The sequence below is a fragment of the Protomyctophum parallelum genome, assembly GCF_964188405.1.
Source record: "Protomyctophum parallelum genome assembly, chromosome: 2".
NCBI classification, from domain to species: Eukaryota; Metazoa; Chordata; class Actinopteri; order Myctophiformes; family Myctophidae; genus Protomyctophum; species Protomyctophum parallelum.
The window spans coordinates 652464-678406 of record NC_139699.1 but is presented as its reverse complement, the minus strand read 5'-3'; the positions used below and the strand labels follow the sequence as shown (position 1 = coordinate 678406).

The following is a 25943-nucleotide window of genomic DNA, read 5'->3' as shown; positions in this document are numbered from 1 at the left end:
ATGGCTGAACGTATACAGCGCTACAACCCTCCCAGAGCTCTGAGGTCTGCTGACCAATCACTGCTGACCGTGCCAACCACCTGAACCCTCAGAACAAGAGGTGACCGCGCTTTAGCGGCGGCGGCCCCAGAGCTGTGGAACAACCCCCCCCCCCCCCCCCCCCTTTATTAGAGCTGCCCAATCAATCGAGATTATTAAAGGTATATTCAGTGATTTCACTCAAAAAACCTTAGGTTTCGTTTTTGGCTGTGGGACCCAGCCTTTCGTCCAATCAGGATAGAGAGTCAAAAACGAAACCTAAGGTTTTTTGACCCCCAGGGGTTAACTGGGGACAGGGAGGAACTCCTTATATGGCCAGCACACTCTATAGTAGGGAGGATTATCACAACAAAACAAAAAAATAAGTGATATTTGAATTAAGTGAAATCACTGAATATACCTTTAAATCCTTACTTAACCCATTCTGACCTGAGATCAGATTCATACGAGGTTTCCACTGGGACACACACTGGTCTGATGAACCCATTCTGACCTGAGATCAGATTCTAAAAAATGTCAGTCGTTCTTCGATTTCTTCAAAAATAGCAGACCTACAAGCTCGTAGCGCGCCACTCGGTGGCGCGCTATGAGCTTGTAGATCTGCTATTTTTCAATAGCTAAAGCATAACATGATGCTAACACCAAAATGGGTTCCCGTTCAGAATGGGTTAAAACGTACTTTAATGTAATCTAAATATATATATTCCTATATTGTCCATGTATCATGTTTGCCTCATTTGCCATGTATCTGGTTCTACTTGATGTAAATTGCTTTAAATGTTATTTGCTCTAAATGCTTTTTCTTTCCTGTGAAGCACTTTGGTCAATTTCGGTTGTGTTAAATGTGCTATAAATAAAGGATGATTTGATTTGATACAATTCACACACTGCTTTTGACATGTCGGAATGTATTCCACCTGTCAGAGACTAACTGCTAACTAACTAACTAACTGCTGTGCTGTGACAGGACTTGAATAGAGCGATGGCTCTGGACTTTGACTACGAGCAGCAGATGGTCTATTGGACAGAAGGGTTCTCATCAGGTCTCCCCACCAAGACGATCAGTCGTATGCACATCGATGGCAGTGACGTCCAGGTCAGTGTGACAAATACACAGATGGGAAGTGAAATAATGTCAGAAAATGGTTATACTTGTATTCAAAATGCTTTGTAATATCACTGTTGTTAAACAGTGTGGTGGTAACTAAGTATTTTTACTCAAGTACTGTACATATTAAACACTGTAAGGTATACGTGTAATTTCCCAAGTATTTATATTTCCTAATACATACATACTGGCCTGGTACTCCATTATATCTCAGAGGCATATTTGTACGTTTTACTTATTTGACAGATTTACGTTACTTGCAGTGGTGGACAGTAATGAATGAGGTACTTTGTTTTAATAGTGTTCTTAAGTATGTGTATGTGTGGTTTACTTTAGTATTTCAATCCACTGCATTCCAAAGACGTAATATTGTACTTTTGACTCCACTACATTTCTAGGAAGGTAATTGGGTACATTCTGAATTAACGATCTATAAGCTCACACCGCGTCGCATCAGGACACGTTGTGATGCTTGTAGATCAGCTATTTTCACTACCATTGATATTGTTTTGAAGGTGGTGGTGGATTGGGCCGGATGGGGGGGGGGGGTCTAAATACAGCAATGCATTGATACAACTTATTTATGTACACATTATACAGTATATACAAGTACGCCAGTACTTTAGCTCAAGTACACGTTTATAGAGAAATGTATACTTGCTATACGTATACTCAACTACGTATCTACAGTATACGTAGTTGAGTATCTATTCTTTGACTCAAGTATACTGGGCTTGAGTACTTTGTCCACCACTGGTTACTAGTTACTTTGTAGATTTAGATTGTTATGATGTTATAAATAATAACATTCATTATTGAAAATATTCAACATAGTTAGAAAATAGCAGATCTACAAGCTCACAACGCATCATGTCACAATGCATTGTGAGCTTTATAGCCAAATTATGAAATAAGGCTTAACCCATTCTGACCTGAGATCAGATTCATACGAGGTTTCCACTGGACACACACTGGTCTGATGAACCCATTCTGACCTGAGATCAGATTCTAAAAATGTCAGTCGTTCTTCGATAATAATAAAAAATCACACACGTGTGAACTGAGTGGTGCAATTCCCCCCCCCCCCCCCCCCCCCCTCTCTCTCTCTCTCTCTCTCTCTCTCTCTCTCTCTCTCACTCTCTCTCATTAGAGTCACTACCCCTCTCACTGTTTCTGGCGCCCCCTACTGCTATTATTAAGTCACATACTCATGCTTACACAGACACACACACACAAACAAACAAACAAACACGTACGAGGACACTGCAAGCTGGTTGTAGGAGTGGTTGCACCACTCAAAAATAGCAGACCTACAAGCTCGTATCGCGCCACTCGGTGGCGCGATATGAGCTTGTAGATCTGCTATTTTTAAATAGCTAAAGCATAACATGATGCTAACACCAAAATGGGTGCCCGGTCAGAATGTGTTTAAGTGCTGAGAGTTGTGCAAACAAGCAGAAAGGTTGAGTAGACAATATGCTCTTTTTACAATATCCTGTGATATTAATATGTTGAACAAATGACTTACAAATAGAACAATAAAACGTGGTGAGCACTGCGTGAAAAGAGGAGTTAACGGGCAATTACGGGAACTGTATTTTGCCCGTAAACCTCAAGTTTAGCAGCATATACATGTAATATACGGTAATATACAGGTGTGATGGTACAATACGGGAGTTTATGGGAGTTTGTTGGAAAGATTAACGGGAATTTCCTGTAATATACACATCCGTATTCCAAGCTTTTTGCGCAGTGGAGTATATCCAGAGTGAATGTATGTCTCATTGACAGGTCCTCCACACGTCACTCAGTGCACCATGGGCTCTGGCTGTTGATTGGGTGGGAGGAAACCTCTACTGGAGTGACCGTGAGCAGGACACCATAGAGGTGTCCAAACTAAACGGGGCGTACCGAACAGTCCTGGTCAACACCGGCCTGGATTGGCCAGTCTCCATGGCTGTGGATGTACGCTACGGGTAAGTGTACTGTGGTGTGGTGATCATGAACCTTACACTGACTTTATCAACCGTCCTGTGAAACACCACAGATATAAGAAGACTGGGTTTACATCTAAAAGCTAAACGGATGACATTGCATCATGTTTATTTGTTGTACCTCTTGGCAGCACTGTTCATTTTGACAGCAAATTCAGATTTAGTCTTAGTCTTTTGAATAACACCATTTAGTTTTAGTCCTATTTTAGTCTTCTGAAATTGTTTAGTCTTAGTCGACTAAATATCAAAATCTTGTGGTCTTTTATTATTTTAATCTTAGTCTTAGTCTTAATGCAGTGTAAATTTTTAAAGATTTAGTCTTAGTCTTTTGAACAACACAGCATTTAGTTTTAGTCCTATTTTAGTCATCTGAGTCCTATTTTAGTTTACTACACAACATAATTAACAGTCTTGCAGATCTAGTTAAATAAAAGTCACATTAGTTATTTTTTTGTATAAGACTAGGATGTATCACATGAGTATGACTATATATATCCGATCTACAAGCTCACACAACGCGTCTCACAGAGACATGTTGTGTGAGCTTGTGGATCAGCTATTTTTGGTGTATGTTCCCCCCAGAATAGGGATGCTGAAGTTCAAGTGTTTAAAGTAAACGTCAAGTATGAAGTTATTTGCATGGTTTACGTACCGTAAAATGACATAAAGGTTCTATAAAGTAACAATGCAATTCAGGGGTGCGGTTGACGAAAACGTCATTTTGCAGATCGAGGTGCACTGAGACAAAAATGTTTGAGAACCGCTGCTGTACAGACAGTACTGTATGTGTGATTTGTTGTGAATAGTGACCTGACACAGTGTCTCCTCTGACAGCTACTTGTACTGGGCAGACTATGGCTTCAACAACCGCCACATAGGGAGGATAGGGATGGACGGCACCAACAGGAGCATCATAATGAAGGATGAGATCACCAGTCCCTGGGGCCTGACGTTAGACTACATCAATGATCACATATACTGGAGCACGGGGCTGATCATTGAGTTTGCCAACCTGGATGGAACCAACAGACACACAGGTTACACGCACGCACGCACGCACACACACACACACACACACACACACACACACACACACACACACACACACACACACACACACACACACACACACACACACACACACACACACACACTTTCACTTAGTAAGAGACCACACCTTCGCTCAAGTTCAACCATTTATTGGTAAATTGAATGATGAAATGGGGGGGAGGAGGGGAACCCGGGATGGGTGAGACTCAGGATGGGGGTGTGGTCTCGGGAGAGGACGCCGTGTATGTATGCGCGCTCGGAGAGCGGGCGTCTCTGCTCCGGAACTGCCCCAAAAAGAGCTGGCTGGGAGACGAGTGCGGGACTGGAGGAAGGGACGCGAGTGAGGATCCTCGAGAAGGGGGAGAGGGTTTATAGGCGGCCTAGGTGGAGATGGGCGTTTTGGACGTCTGAGATGTTGGTCCTGATGTAGGACTGGTAGGCCCGGGAGGACCGGCGGCCGAGGATTCGGATGAGGTGGTCCGAGAGGCCTCGCCTAGACGCGGTGGTGGCTGCGCCGATGCGGAACGAGTGGCCGGAGTAGAGCTGGGAGGGAAGGCCGGACAGAGCGAGGATTCGGCGGAGGTGCTTGTGGAACCAGGAGCGGGTGGCGATGGAACCCGTCTCTGTGGTGAACAGGGGGTCGTGTGGTGAGGCGTTGAGGGAGCGTCTCGTGGAGACGTAGCGGAGAATGGGTTCGTAGGGGCTGAGAGGGGGATCTGTACGGAAGAGGTGGATTGCTGAGGAATGCCCGAGCTGGTCTGTCTTGCTGTGTTTGAGGGTGAAAGTGAGGGAGTCGGAGGAGTGGAAGGTGATGTCGGAGAGGCTAGGATGACTAGGATGGGAAGGGTCGTAACGGGCGGAGGAGGATGTGAACTCTGCGCAGCGCAGGAACCCCAAGAAGGCGAGGAGGAACATGCATTCTAGGGTTAGGTCCATTGACGCACGTGCCAGCGTGCTTGTGGGGGGGGGGGGGGAGAGGGAGGAGGGGGAGGAGGGGGAGGAAGGGGGGTTTGTAGCAGGCGATGCGTGCGCCGGCCGGCGTGTGTGTGAGGGAGAGGGGAGGGGGAAGTGGGCCGGGCACGTGCCTGTTGTTGCTGCCGGGAAGCAGGAGGGGGCGGGGCCGCGTCCAGATCGGCTTGACGGTTTCGCCAGCCACAATGCGAACAATGCCGCCTTTCGGTCGGTCCTCTGGAATGGAATTCCTCTGGCCGTGAGAAGGCGCTGGAGCCCGTCCAGTCGGCGACTGACAGGTGTAGTTGGCCAAGGCTGGCGATGACGGGGGCGACGGAGAAGGAGGACCGAGAGGACGTAGCGTGGCTGCTGCTGCTGCTCGGTTCCGCCGCCGGCCTTGGCTGTGCCGGCGGGACCGAGCGCGAGCTTGACGTGCCGGTGTCGGGGATGGCAGACGAGTAGGCACGCCTGGAGTCCTGACGTAGATAGAACGTCCTCGCTGTCGGAGGCGTGAAGCTCCAGCTCGCGCTGCAGCGGTGCTGCGGTTTCCTCTCTCTTTTCTTTTTTGGGTGAAGAAAAAGAGAGAAAGAAAACGAGCGATATGCGCCGCTGCTAAGCAGCACTTTTGTTCAATGTAGGACACGAACACAAGTAGTTACCGCTTGAATCACAACAAGTAAATTAAACAAGTAAACAAGTGATATTTAGCTTTGAGCGTATTTAGCAATTTGATCGGCAAGTAAACGGGCGTGGATCGAGTGACAGGTTGTCAAAACAATGTGACGCTTACGTTCTGTATGCTGAGGTGAGGTTGGAGACGGAGCGAGAAGGGATTCTGCTTGTCTGAAGGTTCTGGATCACGTAGTGAGAACAGGTAGATGTTGGCGCACAGGTGTATTTATACTGTGGTGATTGTGGCAGGATTGGCCAGGTGATAACGACAGGCAGGTGGGTTTGATAAGGAGGGGAGTGATTGATAAGGAGGGGGGAGTGGTTAAGGTCGAGCGGAAGGAGGCCTCTTCTCCCGAAACTACGTTGTATAAATACAACTTCCCTTAGTCTGGGGATTCATGGATGCCATTTTTACAAATATTTTGGTCAACACAAATCATAGAGAGCCAAATATAGCTGATCTACAGTCTCACAATGCGACGCGTCGTGAGCTTGTAGATCTGCTATTCTTGGTGAGTGACACCAGTGTGCAGTTAATATGTAAGGCATAATTCACGCATGCGCACACACACACACACACACACACACACACACACACACACACACATACACACATGCACACACATGCACACACACACACACGCAGCCACACACTCACGCACGCAGGCATGCACGCAGCCACGTATGTAAGCACGCAGCCACACACGCAAGCACGCACGCACATACGCTCACATGCACGCTCACACACGCGCGCACACACACACACACACACATCATACTCACATACTGAAGACACTGTAATTACACAATTCCAGGTCCATTTTACACTCTGTGTTAAAGGAATGCTCCAGATTTGACTGTGTTCAAGAACAGCTTTTGTAAATGTTGTCCATGAGTAGTGGAAGAAAAAGTAATTAAAGCAGTAAGAACATGATTTACTTCAGAGTACACTTTACTAAAACATTGTATATCTTATTATAAATAGTCTTACTGCTATTTCATAATATTCTGACGCTTTTGGTTTTGTGTGTCTGTAGTTCTGCAGGGCAGATATAGTATCTTTGGTATTACCCTGTTTGAGGAGTACATCTACTGGAGCTCCGGCGACGGCTCCATCTCCAGAGCTCACAAGACTCAGGGAACCAACCCCACCAGACTCATCAGAACCCTGAACAATCTATGGAACATCCAGATCTACCACCCATATCAACAACCTGAGGGTCTGTACCACCTACTGTACACAACACTCTCATTATGACTCTGCATAATGTTTTATGACTTATATTAACTGTCTATCATTGTATTATTATCTGATCTGTTTTGAAAAGCATTATGTATACAGTATAAATACACCCTATAATAATAACAACAACAACAGCAACAATAATAATAGTCATATCGTGACATAGTAGTAGTAATAGACAGTATTAGTATAGTATAATCGGAATTGGCCACATCGGCCATACAAATGCCATATTGGTATCGGATCGGTCTCGAAATAATCCAGATTATTTCATCGGTTTACACCAGCAAAATAAATTAAAAATTCTACATTTAATTCATTCATTCATATTAATTCATTCACACTTGGAAAAAGAGTATAGGCTACAGTATGTATTGATTGGCTTTGGGCCAAGCCCCTAGAGGACCTATAGGCTTGTTTCCATTGTGGCCCTCTGTATAATATCGGAATTGGTCAGATTTGGTATCGGCAGATATGACCCTGCAAATAATGGGAGATCGGATATCGGTCATTATAATTTCATAACTGTGCACTCCTAAACAGTATTGTAACATAATAGTAGTAGCTAGTAGTGTTGTATCAGTATAGTAATAGTATTCAGGGCTCTCATATTCATTACATGTGTACATGTTTTCCTGCAGTGTCTGCTCATCCGTGTCAGACCAACAATGGAGGATGCAGTAACCTGTGTCTGCTCTCACCTGGAGGAGGCTACAAGTGTTCCTGTCCAACCTACTTCTACTTGGCAGCGGACAACAAGCAGTGCATGTCCAGCTGCACTGCCAGCCAGGTGATTCACCTCCAGTTCACTTGTGTTGTACGCGTTTATGTCTTTATAGGTCTCGTGTCTGCTGTCGATAGTCATTCTAAAGATGTGTGTCGTCTCTCCCGTCAGTTTGCTTGTAAGAACTACAAGTGCATTCCGTTGTGGTGGAAGTGTGACACGGCAGATGACTGTGGGGACAGCTCAGACGAACCTGCAGACTGCTGTGAGTAGAGACTCAGAGACTGAAACACATCTTACTACATGATTACACTTAGTATTACTTTGTACTCCAATGTCCTTTAACTGTTTCTGACACCTGCATTAAATATATAACTACAAATGTCTTCTAATTCATGACAGTTTCTTAAAATCCTGTTTCTGTATGTCAGTGGTGCTCAAACCTTTTCATGTCAAGGACCCCCAGAATAATATGCATTTGGCCGTGGACCCCCATCTGAAAATATGTTGTTCCAAATATTTGAATTAAAAATGTTCACTTTGAAAGAATATATAGTCAAAGATTTGCACCACATTTTCACGATTTTTCAAAAATAGCAGATCTACAAGCTCATAGCGCGCACGGCACTCTGTGTCGTGCAATGAGTCCTTTTTGAGTACAACATATTGGTAAAAATGAAATAGAGGTCCATTTTAAAACAACCAACATCCAACAGACCATACAAACAATGTAAAAAAGAAATAAATGAATTAATTAATAAAATAGCCTACTAATGTAAACAATTAAAAACAAATGGCTTCTAAATCCTAAAAGTTTTCTGTAAAACCTGTGTTACTATGTCAGTGGTGCTCAACATTTTTCAGGTCAAGGACCCCCAGAATTATCTGTATTTCGCCATGTACCCCCATCTGAAAATAATCTTCCCAGGGACCAGGGGAAGATTTGAGTTAAAAACGTTCACTCTGAACGAATATATATTCAAAGATTTGCGCCACATTTTCACGACATTTCAAAATGAGCAGATCTACAAGCTCGTATAGCCCAGCATTCGGTGCCGCGCTATGAGCTTGTAGATGTGCTATTTTTCAATAGCTAAAGTATAACATAATGCTGGAAATACCAAAAGGGGTTCCCGTCCTGAATGGGTTTAAGGCCACATTTCGGTCAAGTCCATGCACAGTGCACACACACATTTAGAACTGATGGCTTCCCCTGTTGGGCAATTACAAAATAACTTTACACACAGTGTTATGAAACATGTCCTGTGAGTTGTAATGTTTGGACTAAACAATTCATTATAGTCAGTGCATTTGTAGAAAAAAGCGGAGATTAGTTAAAAAGGCGGAAAACTTTATTAAACCGACATGCTTCGACCTATACCGGTCTTGTCGGTTTCATACATGTGTTATCCCGATTGATCCAGGAGCACCTTTTTACTATTTTTATATTTTGTATACCTGCACACCTCCTGAGCACCGGGTTGCTTCCTTGCCTCTGCATACTAAGTCACATTTGTATTTCCATTTGTAGCAACCCTTGGTGGCCGATTAGAATACATCTTTCAGGGTATTTTTAGGTACTTATGTCATCCTGCGAGTTTAGTGATGATTGGTCCAACAACAATGGTAACCTAGCACAGCAGCTGGCCTCATCATTCATGCCATCACGGTTTATCTGGTAAGACATCAGTTTATGTAGGATACTTCTGTCTGAAAGCCAGGTGATAATAAATGTCCTTTAACGACACACAGCAGAGATTTTTCTTACTCACTGTAGCCTATACAGTTTGATGGTGGCCGTTTGAAGTTTTGAACTATAGGCTATACATGCTAGGAAGTAATACTATACCATAATGTACCGTGAACAATCCTCAAATATGAAGTGCAGCAGGAGCAATGTACCCCTCACTTTGTTCCTGACGCACTTCATATTTGAGGACTGTTCACGGTAGTGAAACAAAATGTGTCGTCCGTCCACTATGCCATTTGAAACGTAGTTAAAATAGCTATATTCCAGGAACAGGCACGAAGCAGATATCCACCAATACAAATATACACATAGTTTGGGGAGTGGGACAACGTCGCTGCACAACACATGTAGTGTCGCTCTGTAGCTGATTGAAACACATTTTAGTGGTGGGCCAGCAAGGCCTTCTCTGCTGGCCCTGCACTTTCCTGATGCAGAAATTTATATTTTATAATAAGTTTTTATTTTTAACAAATATTATATATTGTATTTATTTCGCTGCCGCTGCACTATTTCTCACTCAGACAGGCTGGATGCTCTGCTTCCATTCTGTGCAGGTACAACAGCGCTTGGTAACCTTTAAACCAATGGGATTATTTCCTTTTGTTGTCTCCGGGTAAGGCCTTCATAAACTCCACTGAATCCCCTTGCTGTTGAAATGAATGGGAGCAATATAGAGATTGACAGGTTCCTTAGCCAATCGGATTTCAAGTTTTCCCTGCTGGGCGTCTTCTTTCAAGTGGCCAGCTAGCTGGCCTTTGGTGACGTTAACGTCTTGCGTGGATCCCATCGCTGGGGGAATATATTGTCCAATGAGAAAAGAGAACTGGGTGTTTGAAACTTTCTGCGCGAGTTCCCATCTGATTCTGATACTCATTCTGAGGTTGGCATTGACTGTGTGGGTAGTTGTCATGATCCAAGGAATCCAGGGAATGTCAGTGATTGTACGACCTTTGATTCAAGAGTTACGGGTCGAAATGTAACGCCCGACCTGGTGGAGACAATGTATTAGAGTAATAGAGACAATCCACGTTCTCTGTTGTGAAGCTAATTGATTGTGTTATTTGTTTCCCTTCAGCTCTCCAGGCTGAACAAACACACAACACAACAGGTAAACAAAGATTACAAATCATCATAGATTATAGATAGACCAAGAGCTTCTTCTAATTAAATCTCTCTCTCTCTCTCTCTCTCTCTCTCTCTCTCTCTCTCTCCAGAGTCTGTGAGGTTGGTGAATGGGACCAGTGTGTGTTCAGGCAGACTCACCTGCTCAGGTAATCAGGGACGTGCAGAGGGACCAGGAGAGCCAGGGCTGTGGCCTGATTCTTTTCTTTTTTACTACCCAGATTTAGAGGAATTTCTCATTTTAAATGAACACTAGGATCTAGAACAAACTGTAACCAGTGCAATGATGCAGTAAAGCCAATATATACTCAAACAAAAAGAATACTTAAATACATTAATGAAACGAACAACATAAAATAGAATAGAACAGATACCAGGACACTTTCCTATATCAGCTGAATCTCATCACGATTGCAAATGCTTTCCCCACACTGAAAGTACAAAAACTATCATTTCATTGGCATGACCACGATGGGCCGCAGAGACATGAAGCAGGGGCCGCATGCGGCCCGCGGCCCGCGGGTTGAGTAACGCTGGTGTACAGTATGTGTTAAAATGTGGACACACCCACCTGACCCATCTCCTCTGCCTCCTCCTCCTATGACAGCAGCGTCTCATTTCAATAACTTTAATTAGCATTCTTTTCAACATGCGTGTGATTTGCTTTAAATGGTAAATGGTGCTTTTATCCAGAGTGCTTTACATAGATTGTGCATTACATTCACCCATTCACACACACATTCACACACCGATGGCAGAGTTAAGGTCTCCACACACCGAGCGCGTTTTTCGGAGTTTTAGCTGCGTTTCTATCGATTTTCCGAAAAACGCGGCCGGTGTGCAACCACCTTTAGTCTAACCTACTTAGAACCTACACTAACTCTGGGGGAACCCAGCATCGAACCGGCTACTCTACCGGCCACTCTATCCCCTGATCCACTGCCCCTTTACTTACTCTGATTTAGGTTGACAGATATTTTTGGAACGTACCGGTGGTGCTTTCTGTGTCCCCTGCAGGACAGACTGTGTGTAAGACTCGGCCACAGTTTTCACAAACTTATCCGGTATCCTATATGATCCGACTCCGAGTATGTGTAGCATCTTTTGTGTCCATTACTTAAAATGAAAGTAATGCATTTTCTAATTTTGTTTTTACTGCTTACTTTCGTCTCTGTACAGATGTCAGGTTGGTGGAAGGAACCAGTAACTGTGCTGGAAAACTTGAGATGAAACTCCATGATGAGTGGAGACCAGTGGATGATTCTGACTGGACCCTGCAGTCATCATCAGTAGTGTGCAGACTGCTAGCCTGTGGTTCTGCTGTTTCATCACTAAGACTGGTTGGTTCTACAAATCAACCTGTATGGTGGATAACATCTCCCTGTGTTGGCTCTGAGTCTTCACTGAAGGACTGTGGAACAAATGCATCTTATACTTCAGCCCACAGACTGGAGGTGATCTGTTCAGGTAACACCTGTTCAGGTGTCTGTCTGTCTGTCTGTCTGTCACACAGAACACACACCTCCCTTGCCACTGAGGGCTACACATTCTTTACTTGTATTAACCTAAAGTACGAAATAAAGTACCACCAACAAAATGCTCACATATTAATAGGTTACCGAGTCCTGACCGTCCATTACAGAGACATGTTAGGAATTATGAATACACAAAAAGTTAGTTATTACATTTAGACAACTCCTTATTTGTGCGCAGTGATGTTGGAAAATGTATTCTTGAATGATCTCAACTAAGATCCCCACTCTTAAAAAAATGGCATTTCAGAGATGAGCGGAGCAGTCCTGGAAAAGTGTAATGTTCTATGATTAAAATGATCTCTCTCTCTCTCTCTCTCTCTCTCTCTCTCTCTCTCTCTCTCCAGAGTCTGTGAGGTTGGTGAATGGGACCAGTGTGTGTTCAGGCAGAGTCGAGGTGAAGTCTAACCAGTCGTGGGTCTCAGTGTGTGAAGATGACTTTGACCAGCAGGATGCAGAGGTGGTCTGTAGGGAGCTTGGCTGCGGGGCTCCTTCAGTCCTCCAGGGGGCGCTCTATGGGGAAGTGAACGCTTCGATGTGGACCAAAGAGTTCCAGTGTGAAGGCAACGAATCTGCTCTCCTGGACTGTAAAACCTCAGATTCAACTAGAAACACGACCTGCTCACCTGACAAGACTGTTGGACTCGCCTGCTCAGGTAATAATAATCTAGAAAAGAACATAATAATTTCACATAATGTGACTGGTTTGTGGTCACCTGCAGCCTGGCATCATTCACTTCCCTGTGCAGTGAGTGGAATGTACTCTAGCTGCAGACACTGTCATGTCTGTGATTACTTTGATTCTGATGGGATGAGAAATCACATCCAATATAAGCATATGGTTGTGAATCACCAAGGTGGTAAAACTGGAGCTATTTAGGCTATTACCTTGTACTTCCTGCTGCCACCGTAGTCCAATTGAATTGTGGAATTGGTCGAATTGAAGAAGTAATCCAGCACCGCACCACAAAGCACAAGGCACCACAAATATGTTATGCTTAGGGCACCCAAATGGCCAGCAGCGGCCCTGATTACCTCTATAGTAATGTCATCAAGGGAGACTTGTCCAATATTTCACATGTCATCCTGATTGGCTAAGATTGACCTCTACTATAGACCGATTCACAGAGGGGTGCCCTGGGCGCGGCCATTACTGAGGGGTAATCCATGGAGCAGGTGCTCCGTAGGCCAGGTGTAGCTAATCAGTGCTGCTGCACTCAATGGTACACCCTCAGTAATGGCCGCACCCAGGAAACCCTCTGTGAATCGGTCTATATTGTCGGTGGAGTCCTGTGCTCATGCAGAGGAGCACATATTTCTAGTTTAAAACATGAAAATGACATTGCTAGCCTGAGATAAAACAGTAAAATACCAACTATACTTGTAATTCACATTCCTATTTAACAATGAAAGTAATAGTAGTTCATTTTCTTTTTTGCCACTGTACAGAGCCTGGTGACGTCATGTTGGAGGGAGGAACCAGTAACTGTTCTGGTATCCTGGAGCTGAAACACCAGGAAGAGTGGAGACCAGCGGGTTCTATTTATGACTGGAACCTGAAGTCATCATCTGTAGTGTGTAGACAGCTGAACTGCGGCTCTGCTGTTTCAACACAAAGGAGGTCTGATGCAACCGTTGAACCTGTGTGGAAGATTCCATGTGTTGGATCTCAATCTTCACTGAGGGAGTGTGGAGCAAAGGAGTCTCGTAATTCCACTGAGAGACTGGAGGTGTTCTGTTCGGGTAAAACACAGTGACAGTGAAAAAACAGTGACCTCCACTATTGCAATAATGTGCACTCCACTTCACCTACACAACTCCACTGCGTGTGTGCGTGCATGCGCGTGCGTGTTGAAACATGTTGCAATAATTGCCCTTAATAAGATACATGTACAATGACACCCCCCTTCTCTCCCTCCTCCTTTCTCTCTCTCTCTCTCTCTCTCTCTCTCTCTCTCTCTCTCTCCAGATTCTGTGAGGTTGGTGAATGGGACCAGTGTGTGTTCAGGCAGAGTCGAGGTGAAGTCTAACCAGTCGTGGGTCTCAGTGTGTGAAGATGACTTTGACCAGCAGGATGCAGAGGTGGTCTGTAGGGATCTTGGCTGCGGGGCTCCTTCAGTCCTCCAGGGGGCGCTCTATGGAGAAGTGAACGCTTCGATGTGGACCAAAGAGTTCCAGTGTGAAGGCAACGAGTCTGTTCTCCTGGACTGTAGAACCTCAGATTCAACTAGAAACACGACCTGCTCACCTGACATGACTGTTGGACTCGCCTGCTCAGGTATAATCTAATCATTTTAGTAATGTCCTCAAAATATGAGGAGGGAAAATTACCATCTATGCCGCCAAAATTTGAGGACGGAATTGCAGCAAAATTAACCATGTATGGCGCCGACATTGGCGATGTGGTTGGCCGTTGTGATTGGCTGGAAGCTGTGCCGTTATTCCCATTATGCGCTGTGATTGGCTGAGCATGGCATAACGGGTGTGCCACAGCCAGGGACAACCGTTATATATAAGTTGCAGATATTCCGTGCTCAAAGTTTGAGTTTTGAGTTTGACGTTTGGTCAATTCCGTTACAAGAAGTCACCCGTTTGCCGTCTTGGGAGTGACAGCTCACCATGTGTTAGTGTTAGACAGTGTTAGGAATAGATCCCCACCATCTGTTAACAGAACGGGTGCATGCTTTTGGTTAGACATACCATTGGTCTGATATCTCAAACCCTCACCCTCACCCTAACCTCCCACGGGGCAGCACACCTAAACCTAACCTTAAACCCTCTCCCAACCCTTAACGCACCCCTCACCAACTTTAATCCGGTCGTCTTAACGCACCCCTCACCAACCTTAATCCAGTCGGACCAATGCTATGTCTAACCAAAGTATGCGTCCCAACAGAACACCACCATCCATTAACATGGAGTGGGAGAACTGAACACTTTCGGCTCACAAGGCATGTCTGCTCTAAATGGTTTGTAACGGTCTTGTCTCTGTACAGAGCCTGATGACGTCAGGCTGGTGGGAGGAAGCAGTAACTGTAGTGGTGTACTGGAGATGCAACACCAGGGAGACTGGAGACCCGTGGATGGTCAGTCCGACTGGAACCTGGAGTCATCCTCTGTCGTGTGTAGGCAGATGGACTGTGGATCTGACGTTTCAACACAAAGGAGTCCTGCTTCAACGGTTCAACCTGTGTGGTGGATCACAGCTGACTGTGTTGGAACCGAGGCTTCACTGAGGGAGTGTGGAATGACACTGTCTGAGAATTCCACTGTCACATTGGAGGTGATCTGTTCAGGTAACACAAACAGTGACGTCCGTCTACTTGCCTACTCACTTAACCTACCTATCTTTCTTTTTCTGAATGAATTTAAAACAACATTTTTTGCATCGTCTAATTTCAGCAAAAGCCATACAGAAAGCCATACAATATGTTGGATCTCTAATCTTGGTTCCATCTCATTGGCTACTCTATACTGTAAATGTAAATATCTGCTGTACTATAATTCAATCACTCGTGTCTTGTTACAGATCTTCTGTTTAAGCCAAACATCAGCGTCTTCCCCACTCTGAACGGGGTTTCTGAGGGCCAGCAGCAGGGGCAGCAGGTGTCTCTAGTCTTCTGCGAAGCGGAAGGCTATGGAACAGAGCTATACTTCCATGATGTGGAAGAAGGGAACAGAACTACATTGTAATAGATGCCTGCAGTGCAGTCCTGTGTTAAATGTTGGCTTTGGTGGTGTCATCACAGGCAACGTTAATGTAACGCTGAGTGTAATGCACCTCTGACGTCCACTCCGCAGCAGGGCTCTGACTGTTAGGAATCCAGAGGAGCGTTGTGTGGTTCCATCAAATCTCTGACCTGACAAGACCTGCTTGCCTGGGCTTATCAGATATGATATGTTGGTAACGTCTGTCCCAACAGCCAGGAATCTTGGTGTTGTCCTGGACAGTCAGCTCTCGTTCAAACCTCACATCACAGCTGTCACTCGATCCTGTAGGTTCACACTCTATAACATACGACGAATTAGACCGTTCCTCACCCAGGAATCAGCCCAGCTCCTAATCCAGACAACAGTCTTATCAAAACTCGACTACTGTAACTCCCTCCTTACTGGCCTACCAGCATGTGCACTTAAGCCTCTCCAGCTGATCCAAAATGCAGCAGCTCGCTTGGTCTTCAACCAGCCAAAATTCTCACATGTCTCCCCCCTGCTCCGCTCCCTCCACTGGCTCCCGGTCGCTGCCCGCACAGAATACAAAACTCTGATGCTGGCATTCAAAGCAACCAAAGGTATGGCTCCCCCATATCTTACAAGTATGATTGAACCCTACAAACCCTCCCGCGCACTCAGATCAGCCAACGCAGGGAAGCTGGAAGTACCCTCACTAAAAACGCCGGGACAACGCTCCACACGTCCCAAACTCTTCTCCCTTCTGGCTCCAAAACTGTGGAATGCACTTCCCATTGCAGTCAGAACTGCAGCATCACTCCCAATCTTCCGCCGTAGCCTGAAAACCCACCTTTTCAGACTCCATCATGGCCCTTAGCACTTACCCTAAACCCTTAGATAGCATTTCTGTTGGATTATATAGCATTTGATACAGACTTATAGCATGTTATGTAGACAGCACTGTAATTGTATTGTATGTAGTCATAGCACGCCATAGTACACATATATAGCATAGTAGTAAAGATGTATAGTTTATATGTATAGTGTATGTATAGTTTCACTATATAAATATTCCACTGTTACTTTCTTAGCTTACGCATGTTTCATGATAAATGCTTTTTATGTGATGTATTCCCATGCTTTGTTCTTGCTTAAATGTAAGTCGCTCTGGATTAAGAGCGTCTGCTAAATGCCTAAATTGTAAATTGTAATTGTATGACTTTAGGAAGGACCTGACATGTTGTTGCTCATTTTTGTGTATGTGTTGTACTTTTTCGCCCCCCTCCTTCCATTTCCTGAAAACACTTTTGGACATAAGAGGTTTCCAGTTCCACTCGATAGCGACGATATACTTTTAATGCGTAGGATGTCCCTTTTCTGGAAGCGATCTACGCGACTATAGCCTAAGCTTGAAACTGCTGCAAGTTAACAAGTTGCTCTGACACTCTTCTTGGAACCGCATGGACAGCGACATTCATTCCCTCAAATATAAATGCTAATACTTTTCTAGAAATAGACAAATGGTTATAGCTGTGCTGTGCCAGTATGAGAAAGGATATGCCTTTGTTATAAACTAATTTAGTTTATTATAATTTACGTAATCCAAATGAGAACAGAACCCCTAAAAAGTTTAATTTCGTCAAGGAGGTACAGTAGGTACAGTGTATCAATTAGGCTAATTTTCAGTAATGGCTAGAGAAGCATTAAGTGTGACATATAGGCTATAGGCTATATATTTACATTAAAGATGTGGTGTGGATTATGGATACAACGGTAAACATAAAGGCTAAAGAACAACTTTGTTTAGTTTTTTTCAACCAAGGTTCATGTTTTAGGCTGTTATTAGACAAAGTAAAAGATGAGTATTGTGTGTGTGTGTGTGTGTGTGTGTGTGTGTGTGTGTGTGTGTGTGTGTGTGTGTGTGTGTGTGTGTGTGTGTGTGTGTGAGAATTAGCCAGGACATGTGTGTACAGTATGCAAACATGCTGCTGCTTTCATGCGTTTGCTTTCATGCGTTTTTCACGCGTTTGCGTGCTCATACAGTACGTACATGGTTGTCATGTGCACACTACAGTGTGTGACTCATGCGTGGGCAGCAGCAGCGGTGACATCACCTCAGAAGAAAAGCCACCCTGCTTTTCTAACAAGCTGTGCATGATCAACCATCAGGGACAGCCGGCATCATTCCTCACACGTATACACACAGTACCATATTATATGAATGTCACAGAGCAGCCATTAAAGTTCATCCCAAAAATTACGTATTTTCTTCCAATTACCGGTACACACCCGGTTATCCTTTTAGCCTAAATGTCTGACTATACCTTGTGGTGTTTACATTTTGTTTTCCTTTTTTAAGAAGACATTTTTGGGCCTTTTCTGTCTTTATTTGAATATAGTAGTAGTGGAGAGTGACAGGAACCAGGGAGAGAGACAGTGAGTGACGCGCAGCAAAGGCCAAGTGCTCAGGAATCAAACCTTTGACATGCTGTCAGGCTGCATTGGAGCCTATATGTGATTGCACCTTAATTGCTAGGCCATCGGCGTTCCCGCTGTTTACATTTCTGACTATAACATTTATAGTCAGAAATGTAAACAGCGGGGACGCTGTTTAGTGAAGTATGAATCAAAACCCTATATGAAGCCTTGAATTCATGGACATTTTTGTTAGTTTTTGTCACATTCCTGAGCCAATAATTTGATGACCAGCGACGACTCCGGTAGGAGACTCATGAGTACTCAGTTGAGTCTCCTACTGAGCAGCCACCCGGGCATCGAATTATTGGCTTAGGAATGCAAAAAACCCATGTCCATCAGTCCATGAATTCAAGGCGTCATGGGGTTTGGGTGAACTGCTCCTTCTGCGAACGCTTTGGATATTTTCTAGTGGGCCGTGATCCAGAAAAAGTTGAGAACCATCATGCACTACTATAGTCTGTCTGACTCTGATCCCGAGGGATTGAATTGGGATATAAACGTGCAATGCAGTTGAGGTCATGAATTGTGGTGTTTATAACGGAGCCATTGCAAAGTACTTGTATTCTGTTGTGCATGTCTGATGTAAAGTTCTGAAGGACAATAACTTGAACTTGTATTGTGATGTGTGTGTGTGTTTATATAGGTCTACCGGGCGTGTGAGCTGAGATGGCGGCGTGCTCTGAGGCCTGTGCGGTGGGCTCAGGAGGAGACTCCTCTGGAAGTGAGGTGAGCGTGCTGTTCCATTTGGAGCCGTGTGCTGATAACCCTGTTTCTCTTGAGGTTGGCAGTGGGTGGCCGCCGGGGCTCAGGAGGTAGCGCGGTTGCTTGGGAACCAGAAGGTTCCCCAACCAGTTCGATTCCCGCTGCTCCTGGGTTCATGGCTATGCGTCCCTGAGCAATACACTGAAACCCTAGGTTGTCTCTGCTGCCATCAGTCTGTGAACTGGTACTATGTAAGGCATATACAGTAGAGTAGGCTGTTGTATTACTTTTGAAAAAGGTGCTACAGTAGCTACATTATATAAATAAAAATGGATCTTATCTAATTCCGAATAATTACCAATAAATGAATAAACTCATGGGTCATTAGCACACAATTCTAGGATCATTTTCAGATCAAATTGTAGCCCACAGTAAAATGTCAAGACGGTGTGAGATAGTATCTAATTTCCTTGTTTTGCTTTCCCGACAAACACAATACGGAAATGCATGCATCTCCGTTATCCCACAGCCAGCGTTGTGCAGGCATGTCATGTTTGAACGGCTAAATCAAATGAAATGATGTCCCATCAGCAGAACTAAAAAAGTTGCCAAGCTTTTAAAACAGACTATAAAGAGGCCGGGCTCCGGAATGCTCTCATTTAGTCAGATTTAGCAGTTTGCTTTTTTGTGTTATTTATTTATTTCCCCCCACAATTAGTCCCCACAACAACAGTCGGTGGGAAATGCTCTCGCCACAGAATTTACTAGTATTCTGGCCATAATAATCATTCTGGTCGGCCCCAGCTGTTGGTACAGAAGCGCTTCCCGGCGCTTGATTGACACCGCATTTTTAATTTTGACGACGCATGCGCACTGGCGCACCGCTTATGTGCAGCCCTGATTATTAAAATGGGCTTAAATTGACACTTCACTGTCATCTGTTCTCTAGTTAGATTAGGTATCACAATCCGTGGCTGGATGAGGTTACAGTTGCCATTACACTAAAGTTGGATATTATTACATCCATCAAAATGTCAGCCACACTAATCCTCATTTCCGTGGCATGTGTTTGTGCGTCTTCCTCCTCCTAGATTCCAAAGGCTCTTGTCGTCCTCATCAAGTGTTGGAGAGAAGAGGAGAGGAGAGGAGAGGAGAGGAGAGGAGAGGAGAGGAGTGGAGAGGAGAGGAGAGGAGAGGAGAGGAGAGGAGAGGAGAGGAGAGGAGAGGAGAGGAGAGGAGAGGAGAGGAGAGGAGAGGAGAGGAGAGGAGAGGAGAGGAGAGGAGAGGAGATACCTGCTGGGCCGAGGCCGAGGGGCTGACAGTACACAGAGGAGATACCGAGGGAGGGCTGTAAGGTAGGCTAAAATCAAACGCACCTTGTGCAGATTCTTGTTCTTTTTCTGTTAATTCATGGAAACTGTCTCCTGCTCAGAACCGCCTGTCCACTAATAGAATATACTGTTCTGTTGATTTGTTACTTTTTAAAGTAAAACTCTAGCAAAAAAAATAAAGTCAACAAGGCAGTTTTTTCCTTTTTGTATTTGTATTTGTATTTTATATTTTTGGAGGATCATGTATGAGAGTCAGTCTATTTCTCTCTTTGCTTTGTCTTTCACAGAGCAGAGAGGGGGGGGGGGGCTGTAAGGTAGGGCATTCACTTCTAGTAATTTTTACTAGTTGACAAGTTGTTTAGTTTGCTAGTTGACTAGTTGTTTAACTACCTATTATGTAAAAATATATATATTTGTACATTTAAAAACTGTGTAGATTGGTGACTATAACTATAATCTACCTGATCTTGAGGCCTACAAAAAATATATTTGCATTCTTTTCTTATTTAGTACCAACAAGGTAGTGGATTTACAGTGGATATACTAGTCGACTAGTTGAATAGTCCACTAGTTGCTTAAAGCCCTTATAGTAAGGTAGGCTAAAATCAAACACACCTTGTGCAGATTCTTGTTCTTTTTCTGTTAATTCATGGAAACTGTGAAAGTGTGTCAGAACTTACTGTTCTGTTGACGTGTTACTTTTTAAAGGTATTTTCTCAGAGCAGCAGAAACAACATGGCCTCCGGGAAGAACAAGAACCAGAGCTCTCTGGTTCTCCACAAGGTGATCATGGTGGGCAGCGGAGGTGTGGGGAAGTCTGCACTCACCCTGCAGTTCATGTACGATGAGGTGAGTTCCATCATGGTGAGGTGAGGTGTGGGGAAGTCTGCACTCACCCTGCAGTTCATGTACGATGAGGTGAGTTCCATCATGGTGAGGTGAGGTGTGGGGAAGTCTGCACTCACCCTGCAGTTCATGTACGATGAGGTGAGTTACATCATGGTGAGGTGAGGTGTGGGGAAGTCTGCACTCACCCTGCAGTTCATGTACGATGAGGTGAGTTACATCATGGTGAGGTGAGGTGATCATGGTGAGGTGAGTTCCATCATGGATCAACAACACACTTTAGACCTGAGGATTTCTACTAAATGTCTTCTAAATCCTGACGGTTTTCTGAAAATCCTGTGTTTCTGTGACAGACAAACATGTTCATGTCAAGGACCCCCAGAATTATCTGTATTTGCCCGCCGAGTCCCAGGATGCAGGGATGGTCTTTTAGAAATGAGTCCCAGGATGCAGGGATGGTCTTTTAGAAATGAGTCCCAGGATGCAGGGATGGTCTTTTAGAAATGAGTCCCAGGATGCAGGGATGGTCTTTTAGAGATGAGTCCCAGGATGCAGGGATGGTCTTTTAGAAATGAGTCCCAGGATGCAGGGATGGTCTTTTAGAAATGAGTCCCAGGATGCAGGGATGGTTATTATTAACCTAATAAAACTATTGAATTCACAAAAGTAGCTACGCTTTGCGCCACCAGAGCGAGCCACATCACTTCCTTGTTGTGCTCGGCAAGTAGGCTATGTGACGGGAGAATAGCGCTTGATGTCTTTACGGGGCTGCCTGGAGCCACACATTCACAGTCATATGAGCCGGGCGGTGCTTACACTCCCGCACGGCATGTGTTTGTAAAGCAATCAAGCGCTCCCCTTCCCCAGTACAGCTGGAATCAGCTGCGAATGATATGAAGTGATTGAAGGAGTGGGTTATCGGTGGAATTTACAGCGATCACGTGACGGTAACCAGCCAATCAGAATCAAGTATTGGGACTACCCGTTTTAGAAATTGTGTTTTGGGATGCAAAATGCACCCTATTTTAATCTCTGTGTCCACGTCTCTCTCTCTCTCTGTCTCTCTCTCACTCTCTCTCTCTCTCTCTCTCTCTCTCTCTCTGTCTCTCTCTCTCTGTCTCTCTCTCTCTCTCTCTGTGTCTCTCTCTCTCTGTCTCTCTCTCTCTCTCTCTCGCTGTCTCTCTCTCTCTCTCTCTCTGTCTCTCTCTCTCTCTCTCTCTCTCTCTCTCTCTCTTTGTCTCTCTCTCTCTCTCTCTCTCTCTGTCTCTCTCTCTCTGTCTCTCTCTCTCTCTCTCTGTCTCTCTCTCTCTCTCTCTCTCTCTCTCTGTGTCTCTCTCTCTCTCTCTTTCGCTGTCTCTCTCTCTCCCTCCCTATTTATTTTTTGTGGCTTTCGCCTTTTATTTTTTTATGGAGGGACAGACAGTAGGCTGACAGGAGATGGGGGGGGGGGGGGGGTGACATGCAGTAAAGGCCGTCAGGATCGGGAGTCGAACCCGCGGCATAGCTGATTTCAGTCATTTGGATTCTATTGAGTTCCAGCATGTCTTCAGTGAAAGCATGCTGCGCGACGTGTTGTGAGCTTAGACTAGATAGGCTATTTTCGGTCATTAGTTATTATTAAGATGAAAGAGTATTCTAGGAATAGAATACAAGTTTAGCCCATTCTGAACGGGAACCCATTTTGGTGTTAGCATCATGTTATGCTTTAGCTATTGAAAAATAGCAGATCTACAAGCTCGTAGCGCGCCACCGAGTGGCGCGCTACGAGCTTGTAGGTCTGCTATTTTTGAAAAATCGAAGAACGACTGACATTTTTAAAAACAAAATGTAGAATTTGCCACGGACACATTTAATAATAATTATAATAATAATTATTATTATTATTATTATATGAATACATCGCATACAGTATGACCTCACCCATAGGAAAGAAAGAAATCTATGTGTTTTTGGTTGATGGAACATTTGCATTGATAATGTATGCATAAAGGATCAACTGAATCTATTCTACACAGAAAAGAAAAGAAGAAAAGAAAAACGTTGCTGAATAGATCGTTATATCGCCATACCACGTTTATAGCTTGTAGTTATTATCCCAGGCTCTAGGGGTCCCCGAGGAGTTCCAGGGGGTCCACTCTCCAGCTAAATGATAGTCTCCCAGAGATAGAAATGCCATTAAATGGGGGTACGTAGCCTGTTGTGTATCAAACTGGGGCTCCTTGAAATGAAAATGGTTGAAATTCATTGCTAGAGCCGTAAAGATCTTCTCTTATGGCATATATTTTCAAATGGGGGGTCCGCGGGGCTAATGAATGTCCTTTTGGGGGTCCTTGACATGAGAACGTTTTTGGAACCTCTGCACTACAGGGCGACGCTGTTCCAGGAGCTGATGTCTCGCCGGACCAGCATCGCCCCTCACAACCAGGAGCTGCTGTACGAGGGGCGCCGCCTGGTGCTGGACCCCAACCGGCAGGCCAAGAACTTCCCCAGGACCACCCGGGACAACCCCATCATGTTTGTGAGCCCAGAGTCCGTCGTTGGACTCCTCTTCCAGGACCGTGAGTAGTAGTAGTAGTGGTGGTAGTAGACCTAACCTGACTCCGCCACACGGGGCAGCATTGAGTTTCACAACAGTGTTGTTTTTGACAGCAAATTTAGATTTTGGTTTTAGTCATGGTCTCTTGAATAGTTTTCAATTTGTCACATTTTAGTCACCTGGAATGTTTTAGTGTTAGTCTAGTTTTAGTCAACTAAATTTCACAAGATTTTAGTCGACTAAATCTACAGTTGATTTGGTCGACTAAAATGTATTTTGGCGGGCCTTGATGCTGTCTAATGGCTGATTTTACACTTGCTATTTCCAGTATGCAACCAAGTGTAAAATTACTTGTCCTTTACTTATACTGGATCTCTTGTCCCTTCCTAACATTTTAGTCTAGTTTTTATTTGTTGACAAAATTGTCAATTTATTTAGTCTTAGTTTTAGTCATCATAGCTTAGTTTTCATTTAGTTTTCATCAGTGAAAAAAGGTAGTCGACAATTTTTTGTCATTAGTCGACGAAATCAACACTGCTTCTCAAGTTCACTTTGTTCACATTGTGAACTTGTGGACTGCGTCGGATGGTGGCAGTGATATAGTGATGTCACTATATCAGTTTTTTTCATTGGCACGTTTGACTGTCAAGGTTTCAGCTTCCAGGAAGAATCCCTAAATATAAATTGCACATATGAACCATTCCAAGGGGTACTGTCACCTCATAAACACATGAAAAACTGGAAGAAAAAAAATCACGGCACACCTTGGAGTACAGTACGGTACTTGAGTATATGTACTTAGTTAGACACTGATACCTGCTGCTGCTAGAAGAACTTCAAACAAAGCCACTGAACGCTGACCCCTGTCGTTACAGCCAGCCCACCTAAAGTCCAGCCTCGCTATGACTTAGACCTGGACGCCAGCTATGCAAAGGTACACACACACACACACACACACACACACACACACACACACACACACACACACACACACACACACATACAACTTAAATTATATTTATGCAACTTGCATACAGACTGAAAGGTTTATGAACTGTATACAAAATAAATAAAACAAATACTCAGATATAGTGCAACTTTCTGACTAAATTAAAAATTTGCATTTAGTTTCCACCATAGAGCTCTTCTCCACTTTCACATTTCCCATTGTTCAAGTGTGTCTCACGCACACACACACACACACACACACACACACACACACACACACACACACACACACACACACACACACATTCAAAAAGAATTGTGATTATCTCAAGTAATTGCGATTGGGCCTATAGTAGCAGTAAGAGCCATTTGAGCCTCCTTATTGTGTCAATGATGTCACTGCATGGCATTGGCAATTTGTCAAGGCCTAGGTTGCCATGGTTACGGGGAGGGTATTTAACCCAGGCCCTAATCAGGTGCAGGTGTTGCTGACAGCTTTAGACTGTGATTCGGGGCGACTGTGGCTCAAGAGGTAGAGCAGGTCGTCCAATGATCCATGGGTCGGCGGTTCGAATCCCGGCTCCTCCTGTCTACATGTCAAAGTGTCCTTGGGCAAAGACACTGAACCCCAAATTGCTCCCGATGTGCTGGTTGGTACCTTGCATGGCTTCGGTGTATGAATGTGTGTGTGAATGGGTGAATGTAATGCACAATCTATGTAAAGCGCTTTGGATAAAGGCGCTATATAAATGCACCATTTATCCATTTATTTACTTAATCAGACCAGTGTGTGTCCAGTGGAAACCTCGTATGAATCTGATCTCAGGTCAGAATGGGTTAATCAGACCACTGTGTGTCCAGTGGAAACCTCGTATGAATCTGATCTCAGGTCAGAATGGGTTAATCAGACCAGTGTGTGTCCAGTGGAAACCTCGTATGAATCTGATCTCAGGTCAGAATGGGTTAATCAGACCAGTGTGTGTCCAGTGGAAACCTCGTATGAATCTGATCTCAGGTCAGAATGGGTTAATGGCGGTTCCGTGCCTTTTGGCAACCCTCCCCTTTCCCCTACATGATGTCACCTTGGAGAGCGAGAGAGGGGCGGAGAAAGAGTGGTTTTCTGGATGGAGTGAATGAATGATAATTTTCTTCTTGATTGAATGGAAAGGCCTCTGACACGATGGTATAGGTACGACACACGTGACACTAGAATCTTTACGAGGGCGAAAATAGCCGATCTGCAAT

General features: G+C 44.5%; 2 protein-coding genes and 1 long non-coding RNA gene across 3 annotated transcripts; all 3 read left to right on the top strand.

Moving 5' to 3' along the window:
• The first annotated feature begins 7001 nt into the window (after positions 1-7001).
• On the top strand, positions 7002-8000 carry LOC310854473. The gene is made up of 3 exons (XR_014568919.1): positions 7002-7034; positions 7699-7847; positions 7953-8000. It is a non-coding gene; the product is annotated as an uncharacterized lncRNA (long non-coding RNA).
• Positions 8001-12720: 4720 nt separating this feature from the next.
• On the top strand, positions 12721-15878 carry LOC310877121 (scavenger receptor cysteine-rich type 1 protein M130-like; the record flags this gene model as incomplete). The annotated part of the gene is made up of 5 exons (XM_083790841.1): positions 12721-12841; positions 13635-13928; positions 14155-14463; positions 15182-15481; positions 15715-15878. 5 exons carry the CDS (start codon positions 12721-12723, stop codon positions 15876-15878), a joined length of 1188 nt encoding a protein of 395 aa, XP_083646967.1.
• Positions 15879-20297: 4419 nt separating this feature from the next.
• On the top strand, positions 20298-24650 carry LOC310855206 (uncharacterized protein). Its single transcript, XM_083760131.1, has 4 exons — positions 20298-20392; positions 21077-21217; positions 23582-23772; positions 24626-24650. The coding sequence occupies exons 2-4, from the start codon at positions 21104-21106 to the stop codon at positions 24636-24638; spliced, it is 318 nt and encodes a 105-aa protein (XP_083616257.1). The 5' UTR covers positions 20298-20392; positions 21077-21103; the 3' UTR covers positions 24639-24650.
• Positions 24651-25943: the final 1293 nt, after the last annotated feature.